Here is a 22,259-nt window from a genome sequence, read left to right as displayed (position 1 = left end):
TTAATGATCCTGTTGTATAGTTTAGATTTCTCTGCTCATTAAAATATTTATAACTTCCCTGGATCTCTCTGTTTTATAAAATACATTTACTCAGGTGAATCCAGGAAAACTGTGCTGTCCAAATCAACGGACTCTTCCCCTGAGGTTATAAATTATTTGGGAAATAAAGCATGTGAGTGTTACATTTCCATTGCGGACTGGGCTGCCGTGCAGGACTGGCAGAATGCTATCCATGACCTGAAAAAGAGTACCAGCAGCACTTCTCTCAACCTAAAGGCTGATTTCAACTACATAAAGTAAGGACTGTTTTTCAGCTAAATTTTCAGCAACCTTAAAGTCTGCCTCTATGGCAGAAAAATATTAAGATTGGTACCATCTACTACTGCAGCATGTTTGAAGTTCTAGTAATACTGCTGTTCAAAAAATGACTACAACGAGAAACCAGCGTTAGATGTGAGGAAGATACTCATACGGTGGAAAACAGACTTGTTAACTGTTGAAACGGTCATTTGATCTTCATTCTTAGAGCTTATGGTTTTAAAATAAAAAGGAGTGAAAGCAAATTTGTTACTGCTTTAGGAAGGGTCACATTTGATACTTTTCACGGTTGGTGGGCTCAAGCCCCATGTCAGGCTCTGTTCTGACAGCTTGGAGCCCGGAGCCTGCTTTGGATTCTGTGTCCCCCTCTCTGTCTACCCCTTCCCTGCTCACGCTCTGTCTCAAAAATAAGGAAACATTAGAAAAAAATGAACTTCTCAGAAATATTCTTGAGAGGACAGAGTTTATGAACATTTATAAAATCAGCTCCCTTTCTTTTCATCTCCATATTTCTCTGTGCATTTATTAATCCCTTAATTCAAAATGTAGGTACTGGGAGCCCCTGGCTGGCTGTGTCAGTAGAGCATGCAGTTCTTGATCTCAGGGTCATGAGTTCGAGTCCCATATTGGGTGTAGATATTATTTAAATAAATATTAAAATTAAAAAACAAAAACCAAAATATATGTACTGAATTTCTTAAATCAAAATTTGTACCCCCAAGAGGTTGGGACACAGGAGTCGTTAGCTGTCCTTCCCATTGTGGAGCTCAGCTTCTAGGGAGCAAATGGGTTAATGGGTAATTTTTCCATTGAGCATGTACTGTGTGCCAGGCAGTGGGGTGTAGCACCTCATGAAACATGAATTCCGACTCTTGAGGAGTTCCCTTCTAGAGGGACACACAGGCAGATAGACAAGGTTGGGAATGCCATCAACATGACATTTGGGCGAAGACTTAAGGAAACAGATCTGATGAAAGAATAATGTGCTTTGAGTGTTCTGGAAATGGCCCAGAAAGTGGCCCAGAGGCCACTATTATTGAAGCAGAGTCAATAATAGGAGATCAGGATAGAGGGTAGATGGGGAAGGACTTTGACTCCCAGTAATATGGAAAATCTTAGGTGAGATTTGAACAGGAGAGGCATGTCGTGATTTGACTTAGTCATTCCCCCTGCTGTTGGGAAGAGACTGGAGGTGGACGACAGGGGTGGCAGCATGTAGACCATTTATCTGTGGGACAAAGGTGGAGGGAGGACAGACACTGTTAGTTGAAGCAGGAGCACACAGAACCAGGAGGTGTTTTTACGGTGCATATGAAACATGCGGAGGAGAGTAGTAAGCAGTTAAGAATTGGATTTGGAGGGGCGCCTGGGTGGCGCAGTCGGTTAAGCGTCCGACTTCAGCCAGGTCACGATCTCGCGGTCCGTGAGTTTGAGCCCCGCGTCGGGCTCTGGGCTGATGGCTCAGAGCCTGGAGCCCGTTTCCGATTCTGTGTCTCCCTCTCTCTCTGCCCCTCCCCCATTCATGCTCTGTCTCTCTCTGTCCCAAAAATAAATAAACGTTGAAAAAAAAAATTAAAAAAAAAAAAAAGAATTGGATTTGGAACAAAGGAGAAAAGTCTAAGCTAGAGAGTGATTTGGGGGTTCATTAGCATATAGGTGACAGTAAAAGACATTTTTTTTCTCTTCACACTTTATACTCCAGAGCCTTTGTAAGCCACGAAATCACAGATTAAGCTCTGGAGAAGGGTGAGTGAAAAGGAAAGAAGGCCAAGGTCAGAATCCTTACGATCATCTTTGTTCCAGGAAGGGAGAGGAAGCCACTGATAAAAACAGAAAGACACTGAGGAGAGAAAAGTCCAAGATGTAGGAGAAGCAGACTGGAATAGTCAGTCTTGTCAGAAGCTCCAGAGATGACAAGCAAGAAGAGCTTTGTAGAGAGAGATCACGAGAAGCAGCTGGGTTGAGTAGTACTATGGAGTGGTGGAGAAAGTTGAAAATCAAAAGCTTTAGTTAGGTTACTTGGGTGGTGAGTTTTTCCTGAAGTCAAGGAGAGGAGGAGGCTGTGGCTGGAGGAGAATGTTGTGTAGTTACCTGAAATATTGGAGAGTTTTAGTGTTCTTTCAAGTTCACGGGAAAGAGTGAGAGGAAAGCAGAGGTTTAAGAAACAGGATAAATAACATTGAAGGATCAACTGGGCTCTACTTTTTTTATGCCTCAAGGAAAGCAGCGGAAGTTGGATATAGACTGTTTTGGGAGTGGATAGATGGTGGATTAGAGGTAAGGGGAGAGGATAGATAGTTGGGCTTTTTGTTTGTTTTATGTTTTTTTTTTCCGAGGAGTCCATCATTAGCTGACAGTGTGAGGGCATTGTAGAGTATAGTGGGGAGGGACACGGGAACCTGCCCCTGGAGAGGACTCAGATCCAGTAGTGGCCGGAATGATCAGGGTGCTGTCACCAAACCTCGACAGTTCTTCAGTTACAGCTTACGTGAGAAGCTGGCATTTACCTTAATCCAGGCTTGGAGCTTATACAGTAGAGGCAGGTGCGGTTATTGATGTTATACTTCCAGTGCTGGCTTCAAGCTGAGTTGTAAGGCAGGTGACACAGTGAGAGGGACAGGAAAAGATGAGAGATTAATAGAATAGAAAGAGATGAGAAACTAAGTCATCTTCTTGGTTGGAAATCAGCTGTAGTAGGAATGGGAACAGAGTGAGTGATCTGAAAGTAGCAGGAAGGAGCTAGGAGAGGGCCTCTCCTCACATGGATGCTGCAGGACTAAAGGGGTTTCAGAGGTGCCACCATTTTCAGATAAGGTGAGGAGATGGAAAGGAAGAATTCTCTGAAAGGTTCAGTGAGACACGTTGGAGAAGGGAGAGAGGGAGGATGGCCAGCAGTGAAAGGAGGCAGGACGAGGATGGAGCCCTGAGATAGTAGGACAGGAGCCCTCCAGGGGCTTAGGCTTTAGGTAGGGAATGGGGTCTCGTAGGGAACTGAGAAGTAGCTTGGGGAGAATCAGATGTTGCCATTGCCCTGCAGCGGTCTGTCAGTTTGTTGGATGGGCCCGGAGGATAACAGACTACAAAAAGAGGACAGGTGAGCGTGCTAAACTGAATGTCTATAGCTGTGGCTTTCCGGTTTGCCACTCCAATTTTAGTGCTAATTAAGTTGGTAGTCCCATCTTCAAAATAGAAATAAAATGATGGCCTATGTAGAAGGAACTTCACCAAAAGAATGCTGTGTAACTGGGCTTTTTCCAGAATTTGTTCTGCCTTTCTTTTGAATGATTGCACAGGCTGGATAGGGTATGATGTAAGCTAACTGATGTTTTAATTACAGATCACTAAGCAGTTTTGAATCTGGAGAATTTGTTGAATGTACTGAGCAGTTAGAATTGTTACCAGGAGAAAATGTCAATCTACTTGCTGGAGGATCAAAAGAGAAAATAGGTATTTGAAATAATAATCTTAAAATTAGGTATTTTATGGACAAGTTGCCCAAAATATTTGGCTTAGTATTTTACTGGAAAAACGGGAGGTTTTTGTACATTTATTTTGGGGCAGAGTCCCATGCGAAGGAACATATGTAGGGCTGTTTTACTTACATTTGATTTGGCAAATGGAAACAGTTTAATTAAAGTTAATCTAACTTAAAAAGACTGTCATAAGACTTGGAGATTTATCTGGCCACGTTTGAAAAAGTTCAGTGTTTAAGCTAAATATTTTTCTTAGCGTCTTAATGTGGTTTGTTAATTTCTTTACCCCAACTGGCACATTCTGTAAAATACTACACTAAAATTAGTATTGTGAGTACTTTGTGTGTTAGCACCGCTTTGCCGAATTCAGTAAGGTTTGCAAAATAGGTGTAGATTTGCCCCTTTAAAATGTAGCGTATGTTGGCTTATTGATTTTCGAACTTGGGAAATCAGCTGATTCGGGTGGGTGTGAGATATAATTTGAATGCAGACTGTGACTTTTATATAGCTCTCAGAAATGCTTCACCATAGTGTTCAGCTGGCTGAGCTTAAATACGAAAGAATGTATTCATCAGTGATAACTTTTTAATACTGTTAAAATGTCTTATTCTTAACACGTTAAAAACAACTTAACAGAATTTATTTAACTTCTCTGTAGATATGAAAAAACTGCTTCCTAACATGTTAAGCCCAGATCCAAAGGAACTTCAGAAATCGATTGAGGTTCAGTTGTTGCGAAGTTCTGTTTGTTTGGCAACTGCTTTAAACCATATAGAACAAGACCAGAAGTGGCAGTCCATAACTGAGTAAGTTTAATCCGAAGGAGGTTAATGTGCACTGTGTGTACCATATGGTGAATGTACGTACTTGGCGATGAATCACTTAACAGTTCACTACAATGCTAGTTAGTCATGATATAGCTTCGTTTTCGTTGTAGAAGTCGCGTGAAACGTGAGTGCCCCTTGCCAGCATATATAGAGGTTGAAACTAAATAAACTGTAGAAATCCGCAGAAGCATGTCTTGACTTGCTTGTGTCATTTTACTAAAGGGCAGACAGCTCTTCTTCCTTTCCCCTCTTTGGATGCCACTGTGGTAGCATCTTATCAAACTGCCTTATCTCTTCAGTGATTACCGGCTGGAAAATCTCATTTGTTAATTAACAGTATATATTTTGTTTCAGAAATGTGGTAAAGTACTTGAAGCAAACCTCCCGCATAGCTATTGGACCCCTGAGACTTTCTACTTTAACGGTTTCACAGTCTCTGCCAGTTCTAAGTACCTTACAGCTGTATTGCTCTTCTGCTCTGGAGAACACAGTTTCTAACAGACTTTCAACAGAGGTGTGTATGTGTGTATTTTTATCAGGATATTTTTGTGAACATTAATACGCATTTGTGTAGAAAAAGATTTCTTTGAAAAAAATTTTTTTTTTAATTTTTAAAATAGTATTTGTAGCATTTGTTGGACAAGGTAGTAAATACAGAAATCCAAAATGCCATTTTCAGGCACATTTTCATTTGAGAAGTGTATGAGGCAGATGGAGGAAGTAAAGATAGAGAGTTTTAAGGACGGCTAATTGCTTAATTTTTTCCTTTGTTTGTTTGTTTTTGAAGAGAGTGTATGTAAATATATTTCCGTTTGACAGGTGTTACAAATTTTAGATTTGATTAGCGAAGATACCCGCAAGGTGCCTGGCTGGCTAGGTGGTAGAGCATGCAACTTTTGATCTTGGGGTCTTGAGTTCAAGCTCCATGTTGGATGAAGAACATACTTTAAAAAAAAAAAAAAAAAGACACCCCATCCTTCTCCCAGATAGGGGACAGTTTAACCAAAGATGGGCCCTTCCCAAGGGAATTAGAATCTTTGAGAATCTGCTAATAAAGTAGTAGTTTTATGTTTCTCTGTAATCTAACTTCTGTTTTATAGTTAATATGCTTGTGTTTATTTTTATAAAAATGTGCTTTATTGATAAATTGGACTTGATTTTTTCTTTCTTTTTTTTTTATTTTTTATTTTTTTTATTTTTTATTTTATTTTATTTTTTTTTAATTTTTATTTTTGGGACAGAGAGAGACAGAGCATGAACGGGGGAGGGGCAGAGAGAGAGGGAGACACAGAATCGGAAACAGGCTCCAGGCTCGGAGCCATCAGCCCAGAGCCCGACGCGGGGCTCGAACTCACGGACCGCGAGATCGTGACCTGGCTGATGTCGGACGCTCAACCGACTGCGCCACCCAGGCGCCCCGATTTTTTCTTTCTTTTTAAGGCAAAGCAAAGATTTATCTTAGACTGTCTCTTTTCCTCTTGTGATTAGAAGATAAAATGAAGAAAGGAGGGAGTTGAATAGACAAGTAGAGCTGAGTAGCTGGTTTAAGGGGATGCAGGTTAACTCGGTCTACAAACATGCATGGAGTCTGTTTGCATTAAGTAGTTTTGGTTTTTCTCTGGCAGGATTGTCTTATTCCACTCTTCAGTGAAGCTCTGCGTTCATGTAAACAGCATGATGTGAGGCCGTGGATGCAGGCCTTAAGATATACCATGTACCAGAGTCAGTTGTTGGAGAAGATAAAAGGTAATTAGCTTGGATTTTTTTAATAGCTTTGATTGAGATATAATTTACACGTTTGGCATGTACAGATCCATGAGTTTTGACAGATCTTTACCACCAGTTCGTTCAAGATCTAGAACATTTATATCACCGCAAAAAGTTTTTCTTATGCCTCCACCCAGTCGCCTCTCCCATGTGTCCTGTCCTGGGCAAGTGCTGATTTGTTTCCTGTCACTGTAGATTAGACCTATCTTAAGTTTTGTATAAATGGGATCATACAACTCTGTTGTGTCTGGGTTCTTTTCTGCACTTTATTTTCAAGGTTCACCTGTGTTGCGTGTATCAGTAGTGTGATCCTTTGTGTTGTTGAGTAGTGTCCATTTGATGGATGCACCATAATTTATCTGGTTCTTTGGATAGATCCTGGAGTTGTTTTAAAATGTGGGCTATTATGTGTAGAGCCGCAGTGAAATTCATGTACAGGTCTCTGGGTGGACATATATTTGTGTTTCTCTTGAGTAAATGCCTGTTAGTGAAATTGTTGGGTCGTAATGGTTCAACGTTAAAAATAAGTTGGCGAGTTCTTAGAACGTGTTTGTACATTTTACATTTCTTCTTGTGTCTCTATCTTTGGTGGTGTTGGTCTTTAATTTTAGTCACCTGGCACCAGTGTATAGTAGTATTTCATTGCGGTTTTGTTTGCATTTTCCTGATGATTAATGAGATTGAGCCTCTTCATTTGCATAGTGACCACTGTGTATCTTACTTTTTAAAGTGTTTAAATCTTGTCCGTTTTTAGTCAAGTCATTAACTTGTTTATTTGTTCTGGATATGAATTCTTTGTCAGATATAATGGACTGTGGATGTTAAGTTTTAAACACTCCAAATGAGTTGACAATTAGTATTTGTATAAATATTAGTAGATCTCATTTTTAAGAAAGAAACGTCTCATGTTAAAAGGGTGTTAGCAATTTATTGCTTGAAAATGGAAAAGTTGCCAGAATTCTGTAGAATTGTAGTTGAAAATTGCGGTAGCTAAGATTACTGAATACATTTGAGTATTAAATTTCAGGGGGACCTGGGTGGCTCATTCAGTTAAGCTCCCAACTCTTGATTTTGGCTCAGGCCATGATCTCACGGTTTGTGAGATCAAGCCCCGTGTCAGGGCTCTACACTGACAGCACAAAGCTTGCTTGGGATTCTCTCTCTCCCCTTTTCTCTTTGCCTCCCCAACTGGCACGCCCACGTGCGCTTTCTTTCTCTCCCTCTCTCAAAATAAATAAACATTAAAAAAAAAAATTATTTCAAGTAAGGTAATGCTGGGGTGTGGACTCGCATTGCAGAGTGATTACTGGGAACTGTGACTCTCCTGGACTCTCAGTGCTGTATATATTTGGGTTGGATCGTTAGCCCAACTTTTGCAAATGGAAGGACCTTAGGGCAAGTCATTAAACTTCTGAGTCACATTCCCTTTCAGTTCTGGGTATTGCCTTGCTGAGGAGATTCTTGTAAGGATTATGGGAGATGAGATAAGGCATATAAAAGCCCTGATGCAGAGCATGGCATATAGTAGGACTACAAATACCATCTTCTTTCTCATCCTTCCCATATTGAACAAGTTTTAAAATTGGGAATAAAAAGTCAGTAACTCAGCGGTTATATTTGAGACAAAACTCCGCTCCGCCTTGCCTTTTTTTCTTCGGCAAGTGTGCTTTGTGCCAGGTATTGTGCTCGAAGTTGGGATGTAATGGTGAACAAGACTGTTTTCTGCATTCCTAAGACCAAAGGGATTCTAGAGTCTAGCAGGGAAAACTGACATCGTACAAGGAACAGCAGTGGTGTGCTGAATGGAAGTGCACGTACATGGTGCTGAAAGAACATAAAACAAGAGCACCGATTTAATCCTAAGAATCAGTCGGAAAAGGATTTGGGGAAGAAGTAACATTTAATCTGATACCCGAGGGAGGTAGAGATGAGAAGGAAGGTGGTGGGCCATTTGGCTGGAAAAAACATGGGAAGGCCAGTGGCAATAATGAAAGATTCTTAGGTGACTCAGTTTGCCTAAGGGAGAATGGGAAGAGAGGAAGCTGAAGGAGACTGAGATTGGAATGAAATGTAAGGCATCAGTGCCTTTCAAGATAAATTCAGGAGTTGGGATTTTGTCTGGGCAGTGGGAAGCCTTCAGAGGGAAGTTAAGTGTTGAGATTTATCTTTGTATAAGATGACTTCAGTTGCAGGTTGGAGAATGGACTAGAAGAGGAGAAGACTGGGGGCAGAGGGACCCATTAGGCTAAAGTCCCTGCTAAAGGTAACCAAGGTAGTGTGATAGGGATAGACAAAAAGTAGATGTGATAGGAGGGCTGAAAGTGAAGTCCTGTGACGGCTGCCAGGCATCTGCTCAGGTAGCCAGGTTGATTATGTTCCTCAAGAAAGGAAAAACAGGAGAAGGAAGTAGAGTGTTTGGAGGGTGGCAGAAAATGGATTTAACTTGACACAGTTTGAAGTACCCTTGAAATGCCTGACTGTAGGTGAACTGGTAGGCAGGTGGGACTCAGATGTCAGGTCTGGGCTCAAGATGAAGACTCCACAGTCATCAGCATTTGCATGGTAATTGAAACTACAGAAGCAAATGATATTGTCCAGGGAGAATATGCAGAGTAAGAAGAGTAGAAAGCCTAGGATTGACCCCTAGGAACATCAGTTTTAATGGATGGGTAGTAGAGAGGAAGGAGACTAAGGGTTCATCAGAAAGGTAGGAGTAAACTCGGAGAGAATGGCGTGATAAAAGGGCAGAGGGTACTTCTACATGAAGGAGGATGGTCTAGCTTTACCCTCACTTCCCACCCTTTGGCCTGAGCCCTTTACTAAAAAGATCTAGAAACTGAAAAGCCGATCTCTTAGAGTAAATCATTTTTACTTTTGTCAGCTTCATTGTATACATTTATTCCAATAAGCATTTATTGTCTGTTGTATGCCAAGCACCATGCTAGCTGCTAGGGATTTAAAGATGGTGAAAAATGAGTTATCTTGATTTAAGGAGGTGGTAGGGAAGGGAAAATAAATAGTTGGGGAAGAATTTTTGGCCATGTTTCCGTGCAGTCTGCGACTAGACCCATCAAGGACTAATGAAACGTTTTCTTCTCTCCAGAACAAACAGTTCCAATTAGAAGCCATCTGATGGAATTAGGTCTAACAGCAGCAAAATTTGCTAGAAAACGAGGGAATGTGTCACTTGCAACAAGACTGCTGGCACAGTGTAGTGAGGTTCAGCTGGGAAAGACTACCACTGCTCAGGATTTAGTCCAGCATTTTAAAAAACTATCAACTCAAGGTCAAGTGGATGAAAAATGGGGGCCTGAACTTGACATTGAAAAAACCAAATTGCTGTATACAGCAGGTTAGTAAAATGAACTGTGGTTAGTATATGACAAAATAAAAATCATGTGTATGAATGTTAATGTGTATGATGTAAGGCAATAAAAGTTGGGTTTTTTTCAGCTGTGGCACAACATTTGTGTCCTGAATAATAAATTACCTGTAATTGACTTATCTCTATAATTTGGGGCTTTTAAAAGAGGTAATTTTGGTGTATTCAAGCAAGAAATGTTTCTGGAGATCATTGATTACCACTGAATTTACATTGTCACTTTACCCTGAAATACTGTTAATCGTTTGCATATAAAGCTAAGGTCTGATTTTTGGTTTTCTGTAGGCCAGTCAACACACGCAATGGAAATGTTGAGTTCTTGTGCCATATCTTTCTGCAAGTCTGCCAAAGCTGAATATGCGGTTGCCAAGTCCATTCTGACACTAGCTAAATGGATCCAGGCAGAATGGAAAGAAATTTCAGGGCAGCTGAAACAGGTTTATAGAGCTCAGCAACAGCAAAACTTCACAGGTCTTTCTACTTTGTCTAAAAACATACTCGCTTTAATAGAACTGCCATCTGTTAATACGATGGAAGAAGAATATCCTCGGATAGAGAGCGAATCTACAGGTAGGATATCTTTATTTTATTAGCTTTAAAATATTGATTTTAGGGGTGCCTGGGTGGCTCAGTCAGTTAAGCGTCCGACTTTGGCTCAGGTCATGATCTCGTGTTTCATGAGTTCAAGCCCCACATCGGGCTCTGTGCTGACAGCTCAGAGCCTGGAGCCTGCTTTGGATTCTCCCCTGCTTGTGCTGTCTCTCTGTCCCTCAAAAAATGAATGAATGTTAAAAAAATTTTTTTTAAATATTAATTTTAGAAGTTATTTCTCCCTGTTTTAAAGTTTACAATGTTATACTGGCTGTAATTTGCCACAGAAATTGTTTCTATGGAAATTTAGCGTATTTTACTGCCTGGAAGTAAGTAAAACACATTTCTGTAGTATCTAATGCTACCGTGCAAGTCACTTAAAACTCTGCCCACCAGGCCTTCCCTAACCACGGTGCTTTTATGCACTTAGATGTTTTTGCTGGCAAGACGGCCCTGCCCCAGAAAGCTAAATGTCACCACACACTAGAAGGAGCAACAAAGACAGATAATAGTACCCTGTGGTCTCCTTGGGTGATAGAGCACAGAAACTACTGAAAGATGAAAGTTTCACATTTTGACACTAGTGCTAATAATAGGGTGCTTGACAAATAGGGTAGTTAATTCAGTGTTGGAGAGCCTGTTATGGTAGGTACCGTTGTCCATGTTTTACAGAGTGGGAGATAATTAACCTCTTTGCCAAAGCATGAGAATATACTTTCATTATTGTTGTTAGGAAGCATAGGACTTTGATTTCTTACATTGGTCTTATGAAATCATTCTCATCTGTATATTATATAGTCTTGATATAAGGGATATGTCTGGTGACTATTATAAATCTTACATTGGTTGGGGCGCCTGGGTGGCGCAGTCGGTTAAGCGTCCGACTTCAGCCAGGTCACGATCTCGCGGTCCGTGAGTTCGAGCCCCGCGTCAGGCTCTGGGCTGATGGCTCGGAGCCTGGAGCCTGTTTCCAATTCTGCCAATTCTGTGTCTCCCTCTCTCTCTGCCCTCCCCCCCCCGTTCATGCTCTGTCTCTCTCTGTCCCAAAAATAAATAAACGTTGAAAAAAAAAAAAAATCTTACATTGGCATATGACATTCTAGCAGGTGATTTCTTTACTTCTGAACTGTGGATAAAGACATTTACCTCATGAATTTCTGATTGAATGAGATTGTTTACTTATCACCTATGTATTACTTTTCCCAGAATGCTTCAGCTTAATCTAATCATAAGGAAGTAACCAGTCATATCCATAATTCAAGACATTGCACAACACATCTGACACCTGAACTGTTTTTTTTTCCCAATATATGAAGTTTATTTTGAAATTGGTTTCCATACAACACCCAGTGCTCATCCCAAAAGTTGCCCTCCTCAATACCCGTCACCCACCCTCCCCTCCCTCCCACCCCCCATCAACCCTCAGTTTGTTCTCAGTTTTTAAGAGTCTCTTATGCTTTGGCTCTCTTCCACTCTAACCTCTTTTTTTTTTTTTTTTTTTTCTTCCCCTCCCCCATGGGTTTCTGTTAAGTTTCTCAGGATCCACATAAGAGTGAAACCATATGGTATCTGTCTTTCTCTGTATGGGTTATTTCACTTAGCATCACACTCTCCAGTTCCATCCACGTTGCTACAAAGGGCCATATTTCACTCTTTCTCATTGCCACGTAGTACTCCATTGTGTATATAAACCACAATTTTTTTTATCCATTCGTCAGTTGATGGACATTTAGGCTCTTTGCATAATTTACACCTGAACTGTTTTTATGTAAAGTGTCGTGAAAGATATTTATGTGGTTTACAGGGTGATAATTTAAGCCGACTTGGGAAGCTGAGTGGTTGATTTCAGTTTATTAGCCTTTTCAAAAAGCATAGTAGGAAATGTGTTCCTTTGTCAAATTTTGCACTGTAATATTCTGGAACTTACTGATAGCTTACAGATAATAAAACCCCAAAATGTTAATGGGAGTGCCGTTAGAAATTTATGAATGTAGCATTGCTGAGTTCTTTCATTATTTTTATTTTTATTTTTTTGTCCATCATGGCAGTGCATATTGGAGTTGGAGAGCCTGACTTCATTTTGGGACAGTTGTATCACCTATCTTCAGTACAGGCACCTGAAGTAGCCAAATCCTGGGCAGCATTGGCTAGTTGGGCTTATAGGTGGGGCAGAAAGGTAGTTGACAATGCCAGGTACGTATGTCAAAATGTGTAACTCAGCTAATGCATTGCAAAATAGAGACAGAAAATGTCTGCTGACAGGTTTTGGTAACTTGACATGGCATGTTTTGATAGCTGCAACTAGTGACTTGTTTATTTTTATAGTCAGGGAGAAGGTGTTCGTCTGCTGCCTAGAGAAAAATCTGAAGTTCAGAATCTGCTTCCAGACACTATAACTGAGGAAGAAAAAGAGAGGATTTATGGTATTCTCGGACAGGCTGTCTGTCGGCCAGCGGGGATTCAGGCAAGGAAAATATGATGTAGTGTTGGGAGAAATGGTGTCAGGATCACTGTTTTAATTCATTGATTTCGAGGAGGTTGATCATATATACACTTGATTAAATATTGAATAGGGTTTAGGCAGTTTTTGTTACAAATCAGAACTTTGAGTTTTAAAATGAAAGTGAGTTATGATACTTTTCTAAGAAAAATGTAATTTCTTGAGAAATCATTTCTTTAAGGTCCTGTTATTAAAATAGGTGAAGTTTGTTTTATGGGAATGAAATTTCTCTTTTAGGTGTTTTGATCAGAAATTAGGTTCTTAACACTAGCTTGGGACCTTTTTAAACCACACGAGTGCCTGCATACCACCCCAGATAGCTGAGTGGGACATGTGCGCGCGTATTTAAGCTTACTAGGTGATTGTACTTCACAGCCAGAGTTGAAACCTAGTGAACTAAACGAGCTGTAGGATTTATTCCCTCTCTGCTCAGAGTTCTGTCAATTCTAGAATGTCACAACTACTGAGTAGATACAGACTTTAAAAGTTGGATTTTATTCGCTAACCTAACCTCGTCTTGCTCTGGACTTCAGCATGTATCGCTGTCTGCCAGAGCTGGTGTTCTGTACGTGCCCAGTACTATGAAGAGAGCAGGGTCTGTTGAGAGTGAATTCTGTGAACATTTAGCCTCAACAACCTTCTGAACAGATTATGTTTAATGTTCTGCCGGCAGAACATCACATTATAATTTGGAAGCGTTTAAGGTGCAAAACACTGGAGTCGTCTTCATTAGCTACGTTAGTAAAACATCATACAGAGGAGTGTATTGATACTGGTTTAGCATGTATAAAATTAAGTGTGAAGTAATTGAATTTTTCATCAATGAGAAAAATGCTTTTGTAGAATAGGAAAATCATATACCTTTTTTCCCCTTTTCAGTTTGTGTTCAATAGCATTTTATGCCCAAATTTTCTTCAGGATGAAGATATAACGCTTCAGATAACAGAAGGTGAAGATAACGAGGAAGACGACATGGTTGATGTTATCTGGCGTCAGTTAATATCAAGCTGCCCGTGGCTTTCAGAACTTGATGAAAGTGCAACAGAAGGAGTTATTAAAGTGTGGAGGAAAGTTGTAGATCGAATCTTCAGCCTGTACAAGCTGTCTTGCAGTGCATATTTTACCTTCCTTAAACTCAACGCTGGGCAGGTAGGTAGCACACTGTTCTGTTCTGAGAAAGTGTATTCGACGTCTCTCACCTAGCAGACGAAAACGGTATTCTTGTTTCTGCCTTTCATCTTAGATTCCCTTAGATGAAGACGACCCTAGGCTACACTTAAGTCACAGAGCAGAGCAGAGCACTGATGATGTGATTGTGATGGCCACCCTGCGCCTGCTCAGATTGCTCGTGAAACATGCCGGCGAGCTTAGGCAGTATCTGGAACGTGGCTTGGAAACAACACCTACTGCTCCATGGAGAGGTAAGGGTCTAAATGAAATGTTTCAGGAAAATTATTTCTGGGTAGGAGATAGAAGACAGTTTAAAAAATGGTAGTTCCTTCATGTTTATTATTCGAATGTGTTACAGAGTAGCTACACTAGTGATAGAATATGTGACCCGTACGTTACATGTTCTTGTCTCCCACCTTTAGAGAACTAGAAGGCTGAGAGGCAGGAGCTTTATGCATGCAAGATGAATTTTGGAGATCCTGGTGAAAATAACTTTTAAAAAAATTTTATATGCCGGGTGTTAAAAAGTGATCTGTGTCTGTCTTTTACAGGCATTCTTAGAAAATACATTTGGCCAGAACATTGTTGAATTGCTCTGTACCCTGACCAAATGTGCAAATCAGGAGCTATTGTTAGGGTTCTTTGTTATTAATACAGAGAGGAATTTGAGGCTCTTAGAACTGATGCTGACATATATCAGGTTTTACACGTTTGCATCTACTGTGCTGACAGTTTTTAATAACTTTAAAGTATCTTTCTTCTTATCCTGAAGGAATTATTCCACAGCTTTTCTCACGCTTAAACCATCCTGAAGTATATGTTCGCCAGAGTATTTGTAACCTCCTCTGCCGAGTGGCTCAAGATTCCCCACATCTCATACTGTACCCTGCAATAGTGGGCACCATATCACTTAGTACTGAATCACAGGCTTCAGGTATGGAATATTAAAACACTGCTACTCTGCTCTAAATAGAAAGTCTTTTGCAAGGAATGTCTGTTAGGTAAACTTTTTGAGCTTTATGTTACAGCGTTGGGGAGTTCGTATTTTTTTTTGAGAATAAATAATACCAATAATAATTACGGTTTATTGAGATAGTAACTGCTGAGTCCCACAGTGGGGCATGTTCTTTACATGCGACCTTCAGCCTTACAGTAACCCATTCAGGCTTGGAGAAATCAGGTTCCCTGATGAGCTGAGTAAATGGTGGATAAGGAGGAAACCAAGCTCAGAGGGCTCTGGCTGTGAGGAAGCTTTGTGTGCTGAGGCTCATTTATTTATTTTTTCATTTATCTTTTATTTGCTTATAATATTAATAAATACAAGGCAGAAGATCCATGATTTTTGGTCATTTTAATGCACAGAAGGCAAATTAAAGTGAGTGCCCTTGGAGTCAAATAGATTACTGATGTTTTTTTTAACGTATGCGCATAGGAGAAACTTCCAAAGTGTACCTTATTCTTGCATTTTCTCATAGGAAATAAGTTTTCCTCTGCAATTCCAACTTTACTTGGCAATATTCAAGGAGAAGAATTGCTGGTTTCTGAATGTGAGGGAGGAAGTCCTCCTGCCTCTCAGGATAGCAACAAGGATGAACCTAAAAGTGGATTAAATGAAGACCAGGCCATGATGCAGGATTGCTACAGCAAAATTGTCGATAAACTGTCCTCTGCAAACCCAACCATGGTGTTACAGGTACAGAAAAGCACAATTCATATGTTTTAAAACAGCTTTTATTATATTCTCTCCCTCCCCATAAAACAACCTAGAACCCATCCATAAACACTGTCATGGGAACAGTATTTGAAGAACAAAAAAACCTTTAGAGTTTTTACTCTAAATGAGCTTTTACAAGTCAGTACCGGTTTTATAAATCAGTATTGATAGAATCACTAATCAAGGTTCTCTGCTCATAGAATGAATCAAAGATGCACACAGTGAACTTGTAATTCCTAGTGTTTGCAGAACCGTGCTGGGTGTGTGGACTTGTAGCTGAGCGTATTTGGATGTACCATGTGTCGCAGGTTCAGATGCTTGTGGCTGAGCTGCGCAGAGTCACTGTTCTCTGGGACGAGCTCTGGTTGGGAGTTCTGTTACAGCAACATATGTATGTCCTGAGACGAATCCAGCAGCTGGAAGATGAGGTGAAGAGAGTCCAGAACAACAACACCTTACGCAAGTACGTTTTCATATGCTTTTACTCTGAAAACAAAGCCGCTCCCTGCCCCCCTCCCCGCTTGTAACGTAAAATACACAAGACATAAAGTTTGTTATTTTAACCAGTTTTAAGTGTAATTCAGTCACAGTAAGCGTGTGTCCAGTGTTGTGCAACTATCACTCCTGTTCATTTCGAGAACTTATTCATCCCAAACATAAGCTCTGTACTCATTAAACACTAACCTTCCATGGCTCCTTAACCCTAGCCCCTCTTTACCACTATTCTACTTTTTGTCTCTGAATTTGACTCCTCCGAGTACCTCATGTAAGTGGAATCAAAGGTATTTGTCCTTTTGTGCCTGGCGTGTTTCACTTCGCATGTTTGGAGGTTCATCCATGTTGTGGCATATGTGAGAATCCTTTTATCGCCGAGTAATATTCCATTGTATGCATATACCTCATTCAGTTCATGCCATCTCTCAGTGGACATTTGGGTTGCTTTTTGGTGAACATCAGTGTGCAAGTATCTGTTGGACTCCGTTTTCAGTTATTTTGTGTATGATCCAATGGATTTGCCTGGGTCATATTGTTACTCTTATGTTTGAATTACAGAGGAACCACCAGAGGAACTGGTGCTGTTTTCCTGCATCAGTTTACATTCCTGCCACAAGTGCTCAAGAGTTCCAGTTTCTCTGCATACTTGCCAATATTTGTCATTTCTTGTTTTTTTATATAGTAGCCATCCTGATGGGTGTGAAGTGGTATCTGCTTGTGGTTTTGACTCGCATCTCCCTAACGACTAGTGATGTTGAGCCTCTTTTCATGTGCCTTTTGATCATTTGAATAGCTTCTTTGGAGAAATGTCTATTTAAATCTTTTGCTCAGTTTTGAATTTGGGTTGTTGGGAATTTTTTTTGTCATTTTAGGAGTTCTCTCTGTAATTCTCAATATTAACCCCCTTTCACATGTATGATTTGCAAATATTTTCTCCCCTTTTGCGCGTTCTTTTCAGTCTCTTAATAGTATCTTTTGATGCACGTAAGTGGAGTTTGATATAGTAGCCCGGTTTTTCTGTTTTGCCTTTTGTTGAGAAATTGTTGCCAAATCCAGCGGCCAGAAGCCTTTCCTCTACATTTTTTTTCCTAAGAGTTTTAAAGTCTTAGCCCTTAAGGTCCTTGATCCATTTTGAGTTATTTTTTCGCATGTCGTATAAGGAAGGTAAGGGTCTGGCTTCGTTCTTTTGCAAGTGGATGTCCAGTTTTCCCAGTACCAGTTGTTGAAAAAAGCTTCCTCTTTCATGTGCTGGATATTTTACAGTGCTGTGTTAGTAAGTTATTTTGCCAGTATTTTATTTATTTAGCTTACTCTCTGATAGTATTTACTTGCACTTGATGCATTTAAACTGTTCCATGTTTGTAAAACTCTTTATGCCTTCCTGGCCAGAGAAGAGAAAATTGCTATCATGCGGGAAAAGCACACGGCTTTGATGAAGCCCATTGTGTTCGCTTTGGAGCATGTGAGGAGCATCACCGCGGCCCCTGCGGAGACACCTCATGAAAAGTGGTTTCAGGATAACTATGGTGAAGCAATTGAAAATGCGCTTGAAAAACTGAAGACACCCTCCAATCCCGCAAAGCCTGGAAGCAGCTGGATTCCCTTTAAAGAGGTACAGAAAAATCTCAAGAATGCTACTAGAATGGGAAATTCCGTATGAGATACAGAATTTAAATATGGGGACTCTCCTTACTTGCAATGTGAGAGAAGACTTTTGTAGGCCCCTAGAAGGCAACCTATGACCAGTTGCTTATAAGGAATGTGGAGAAAGAAAGGTGTTTTCTTTATTTTGAGAATTTGGCGGTGAGTGGGCCTAGGGCAGCAAACTTTTATCTGTAGAGGGTTCACACTAAGGAAGAATATACTGTAAAAAATTAACCAAGGAAGAGGTCTGGCCTCGAACTAAATATTGATTGCTTGCTTTATTGTCTTCATAAAGATTATAAAATTTAACCTTGTACCTATATAGTTTTCTTTGGGGTGGGTATTGAATATTCCTCTCTTTTTTTGTTATTAAATATTTATAACAGACAAAATGTTCACATGGAACAACATCAATTTTTATAAGTAACTGTTTTGAAATCGGTTCTGCATAGGCTACTTGGGGATGATTAGCGTTTTTAAATATTTGAGAATCCTGTCTTTTATGTTTTGGTCCCCTTAATTGTGTATTTTCTTTGACCTGGTACAGCAACAGCACCATTATTTTAGGAGAACATTTATCATGTTGTAGCCTTTTCTTTTTTTCATTCTTTCTTTCTCTATCCCTTACCTTACTCCTAATTTCCTTACTTAACTTTAGCAATGAGAAAACTATTAAAAGATAGTGTAGAAAGAAAGTCCACCTGGCTTTAATGAGTAAGTGCAATCTAGAGGAAACTAGAGTACATGCTAAATTCATAGGACGTAAGCTAGAAGCACAAGGCTAGAGGGCTAACATGAAGACTGAAGTTCATTGTGTGTGTGGCCCAGCCAAACTTGTTTGCTTGTGTTCCATTAGCAGTTCCTTGCTTCTGTGTCTCCTTGTCAATAAATTAACCAAGAAAACCAGAGGAAGAGATAGGAAGAATACTTTAAAAAATAGTTTTTATTTACTGATGCATTTCTAAAGGATGTTTTTAACTTAATATAAATGAGGTTATATACAGTATACCAGTATGTATGTATGTATATGTGTGTATGTGTGCGTGTATGCATGTATGTTTTTATTACTTCCATAATTGATAGATTAGCATTGGGTTTTCTTTTCTTTTTTTTTAATGGTCCATCCATATTTTGTATGCAGGTGAACATTGATCTAATATGGGAAAATGCCACAGTGTATCCATTGTCCTGTCATGGATACTTGGGGTGTTCCCAGTTGTATTTTTCCTTTTATGGAACAAAGCTCGCTAAGGATTGATTACACATTTTTCACATGAAAGCAGAATCCAGAGTTCATTAATTCAGGTGCACATTATTGAGTTAGCTGCAAGCGGGGATACACCTACATATGCTATTCACTCCCTGCAAATTATTAGAGGGGGTTGTGGTGTTATTCTACATACTTTAAGTGGTCAGAGCTCTAACAGTGTATCTATTTGATAGCCAACAGCTGTCAGTTACATCTGCTCTATTGTGAGGACTTAATTGATTTGTTTTGGCACTGATCAAACATAGCTTAACAGTGGGGGGATTAGCTTGTTAGAAGCTCTGAATTTTGCTGCTGAATTAGTGCTTTCTTTCCATCTGCTGGGATTTCATTGCTTGTTTGGACAGAGAAGTTGGTCTGAACAAAGTAAAAATCACCTAGGTCACATCCGCACACCACTGTTTCCCTTCTCAGGATGGCCTAAATACATAACGTCAAATAAGTATAGGCACTACAATAAGAAGTATCTGTGTTGGTATGTTAAGTTTACTTTAATGCCAGTTGAATGTGGAAGAAAATAATAAGTGCTATAATGATAACATGGACTTGTTTTTCCCCATCTCCTAAATATAGATAATGCTGAGTTTGCAACAGAGAGCACAGAAACGTGCAAGTTACATCTTGCGTCTTGAAGAAATCAGCCCCTGGCTGGCTGCCATGACTAACACTGAAATTGCTCTTCCGGGAGAGGTGTCAGCTAGAGACACTGTCACAATCCACAGTGTGGGCGGAACCATCACCATCTTACCTACCAAAACCAAGCCAAAGAAACTTCTCTTTCTGGGGTCAGATGGGAAAAGCTATCCTTACCTTTTCAAAGGTGGGATTTAAAAGAAGAGCATTAATCTGATTAATCTGATTTTGTGTGTGAAATGTGATGGGAGAGGATTGTTTCAGGTGAATAGCCTGGCCGTGATTTTGAATAGCAGTGGTTGGAGGCTGTGTAGTAAGATTTTTCCATTTCCTACTGTCTCTTTGCTTAAGAACTTATATAAGCAGAAATGAGGTGCAGCTACTAATGGTAGTGTCTTAATACCTTGTGACTAAATGGAATGTTCTCTAATGCTGTCATTGTGCTTCTTTGGCTCTCAGTTTTTGACTGCCTCTGTTAACTGAGAAGAAACACAAAAGTGTGTGTTTGTAAGCCCCCATGCCCCTCCACCCCATTGCACTTTACACCCATGTCGTCACCACTCTAGCTACTTTAACTTTTGTTTCCATAGGATTGGAAGATTTACATCTGGATGAGAGAATAATGCAATTCCTGTCTATTGTGAATACCATGTTTGCTACAATCAATCGCCAGGAAACGCCCCGTTTCCATGCCCGACACTATTCTGTAACACCGCTAGGAACACGATCAGGACTAATCCAGTGGGTGGATGGAGCCACACCTTTATTTGGTCTTTACAAACGATGGCAACAACGGGAGGCCGCCTTACAAGCACAGAAGGTTGATTAAAACTCAAATATGCATATACTTTTATTTGAATATACATAAAAAAGCATATTAGTCTCTTGTTCTGTGTGAAATGCTTACAGGCTACTGTTCTTGAGTGTTTTGGAAAGTTTATATGTTAGAGAATAGATTTAAGGTATCTGGGAAAGTGTTTCTGAGGCACATTTTATAAAAACTTAAGAGGAAGAAATGGTGACATTTGACAGTCTTGTTCTGGACGAATACAGGGGGGCGCAGGTAGGATGGTAGTATGGTCATTAATCACTCAGTAAGTTGATGTTTAACATCTTGATGCTTTTTTTATTGGGCTTACTAGGGTCTTTTAAGTTAAACTTATAATAAGAAACAGCTTGGAAACCCAGGTTCTTTTAAATTAAGGATGTAAATAATAGACAACTTTATATTTAGGGTTAATTATGTGATTTTGTGACTGGGAAATTTATGATTTTGATTTAGACTAGGGATTCAATTTAGCATTAATTGTAGCTAAGTACCTGAGTGTTGAGTATATGCCAGGAACAGTACCAAGTGCTACAGACATACAAGGTAAGTTTTCTAGTCTGAACTTGAGGATTCCGTATCTAGCCAAAACAATCTAATTAGGTTAGGTATAGGAAGGAACAAAAGTTTGAAAGGAGTCGAGTTTAAAAAATAAGCATAGAAGACTACAGAACAATTATTGGGGGGTAGATTAGCGATGGGAATTAGGGACTACCTAAATATTTGTCTGAATGTTGTTAAATGACTTGATCAGTGAAGAATGAAATTTGTACATTCATTAATGATAGATTTGAAGTTTATTTTGAGAGGGGGAGCAAGAGTGCACACGTGTGGGGGAGGGGCAGAGACAGGGAGAAAGAGAGAATCCCAAGCAGGCTCCAGACTGTCAGCACAGCGTCTCACGTGGGGCTTGAACTCAAAAACCGCGAGATCATGACCTGAGCCAAAGAAATCAAAAGTAGGATGCTTAACATACTGAGTCACTCAGGCATTCCAAATTAACGACTAATTTTAAATAGAATTGTATGTTACAAAGAAGAATGTAAATTGGATGTTGAGTTTGAATTGAACCTCGAGAAAATAGAACAGTAGACCAAGTTTCCAATAAAGTCATAGTAGTTAATTAAGAGAAAGATGTGTAGATTGTAAGAAAGATGGAACTTCCAGAAGAATTACCTGTTTGGTGTGTATAAATTGGCTAGATAGATGGAGAATGCCACTCAAAAATCAGTTTTTAACATACTACTTTATATTCCAAGTAACCTTTGTTTAAATAAAGTTAATTTTTTTTCTTAAAAAAATTTTTTTTAAGGCCCAAGATTCCTACCAAACTCCTCAGAATCCGGGAATTGTACCTCGTCCTAGTGAACTTTATTATAGTAAAATTGGCCCTGCTTTAAAAGCAGTTGGACTTAGTTTGGATGTGTCCCGACGAGATTGGCCTCTTCATGTAATGAAGGCGGTATTAGAAGAGTTAATGGAGGCCACCCCCCCAAATCTCCTTGCTAAAGAGCTTTGGTCATCTTGTACCACCCCTGACGAATGGTGGAGAGTCACACAGGTATGTGTTTTGTTTGGGACTGTAATCAATATTGCTGTTTCTTTTGCCTGTTTCCTATCTTGTGTGTGTTGTTCACCATCCTTCTCTTCCC

The 22,259-nt window shown here is 39.9% G+C and overlaps 1 protein-coding gene across 2 annotated transcripts in view; it reads left to right on the top strand.

Annotated features, from left to right (window-relative positions):
* The window catches only part of SMG1 (SMG1 nonsense mediated mRNA decay associated PI3K related kinase), a 104,511-nt gene that overhangs the window by 55,668 nt on the left and 26,584 nt on the right, over nt 1–22,259 (top strand). For both annotated transcript variants that reach the window (XM_030300678.1, XM_030300680.1), the window contains 18 exons: nt 95–296; nt 3,656–3,765; nt 4,450–4,597; nt 4,973–5,132; nt 6,244–6,364; nt 9,489–9,737; nt 10,053–10,337; nt 12,407–12,551; nt 12,684–12,822; nt 13,777–14,007; nt 14,102–14,279; nt 14,801–14,962; nt 15,504–15,721; nt 16,051–16,205; nt 17,627–17,849; nt 19,722–19,968; nt 20,372–20,601; nt 21,920–22,168. In XM_030300678.1, the coding sequence (XP_030156538.1) occupies nt 95–296; nt 3,656–3,765; nt 4,450–4,597; nt 4,973–5,132; nt 6,244–6,364; nt 9,489–9,737; nt 10,053–10,337; nt 12,407–12,551; nt 12,684–12,822; nt 13,777–14,007; nt 14,102–14,279; nt 14,801–14,962; nt 15,504–15,721; nt 16,051–16,205; nt 17,627–17,849; nt 19,722–19,968; nt 20,372–20,601; nt 21,920–22,168 (3,452 nt within the window). The remainder of the gene's footprint in view (nt 1–94; nt 297–3,655; nt 3,766–4,449; nt 4,598–4,972; nt 5,133–6,243; nt 6,365–9,488; nt 9,738–10,052; nt 10,338–12,406; nt 12,552–12,683; nt 12,823–13,776; nt 14,008–14,101; nt 14,280–14,800; nt 14,963–15,503; nt 15,722–16,050; nt 16,206–17,626; nt 17,850–19,721; nt 19,969–20,371; nt 20,602–21,919; nt 22,169–22,259) is intronic.

The sequence above is a fragment of the Lynx canadensis genome, chromosome E3 (assembly GCF_007474595.2).
Source record: "Lynx canadensis isolate LIC74 chromosome E3, mLynCan4.pri.v2, whole genome shotgun sequence".
Classification (NCBI taxonomy): Eukaryota; Metazoa; Chordata; class Mammalia; order Carnivora; family Felidae; genus Lynx; species Lynx canadensis.
This window is presented reverse-complemented; position numbering and strand designations above follow the sequence as displayed.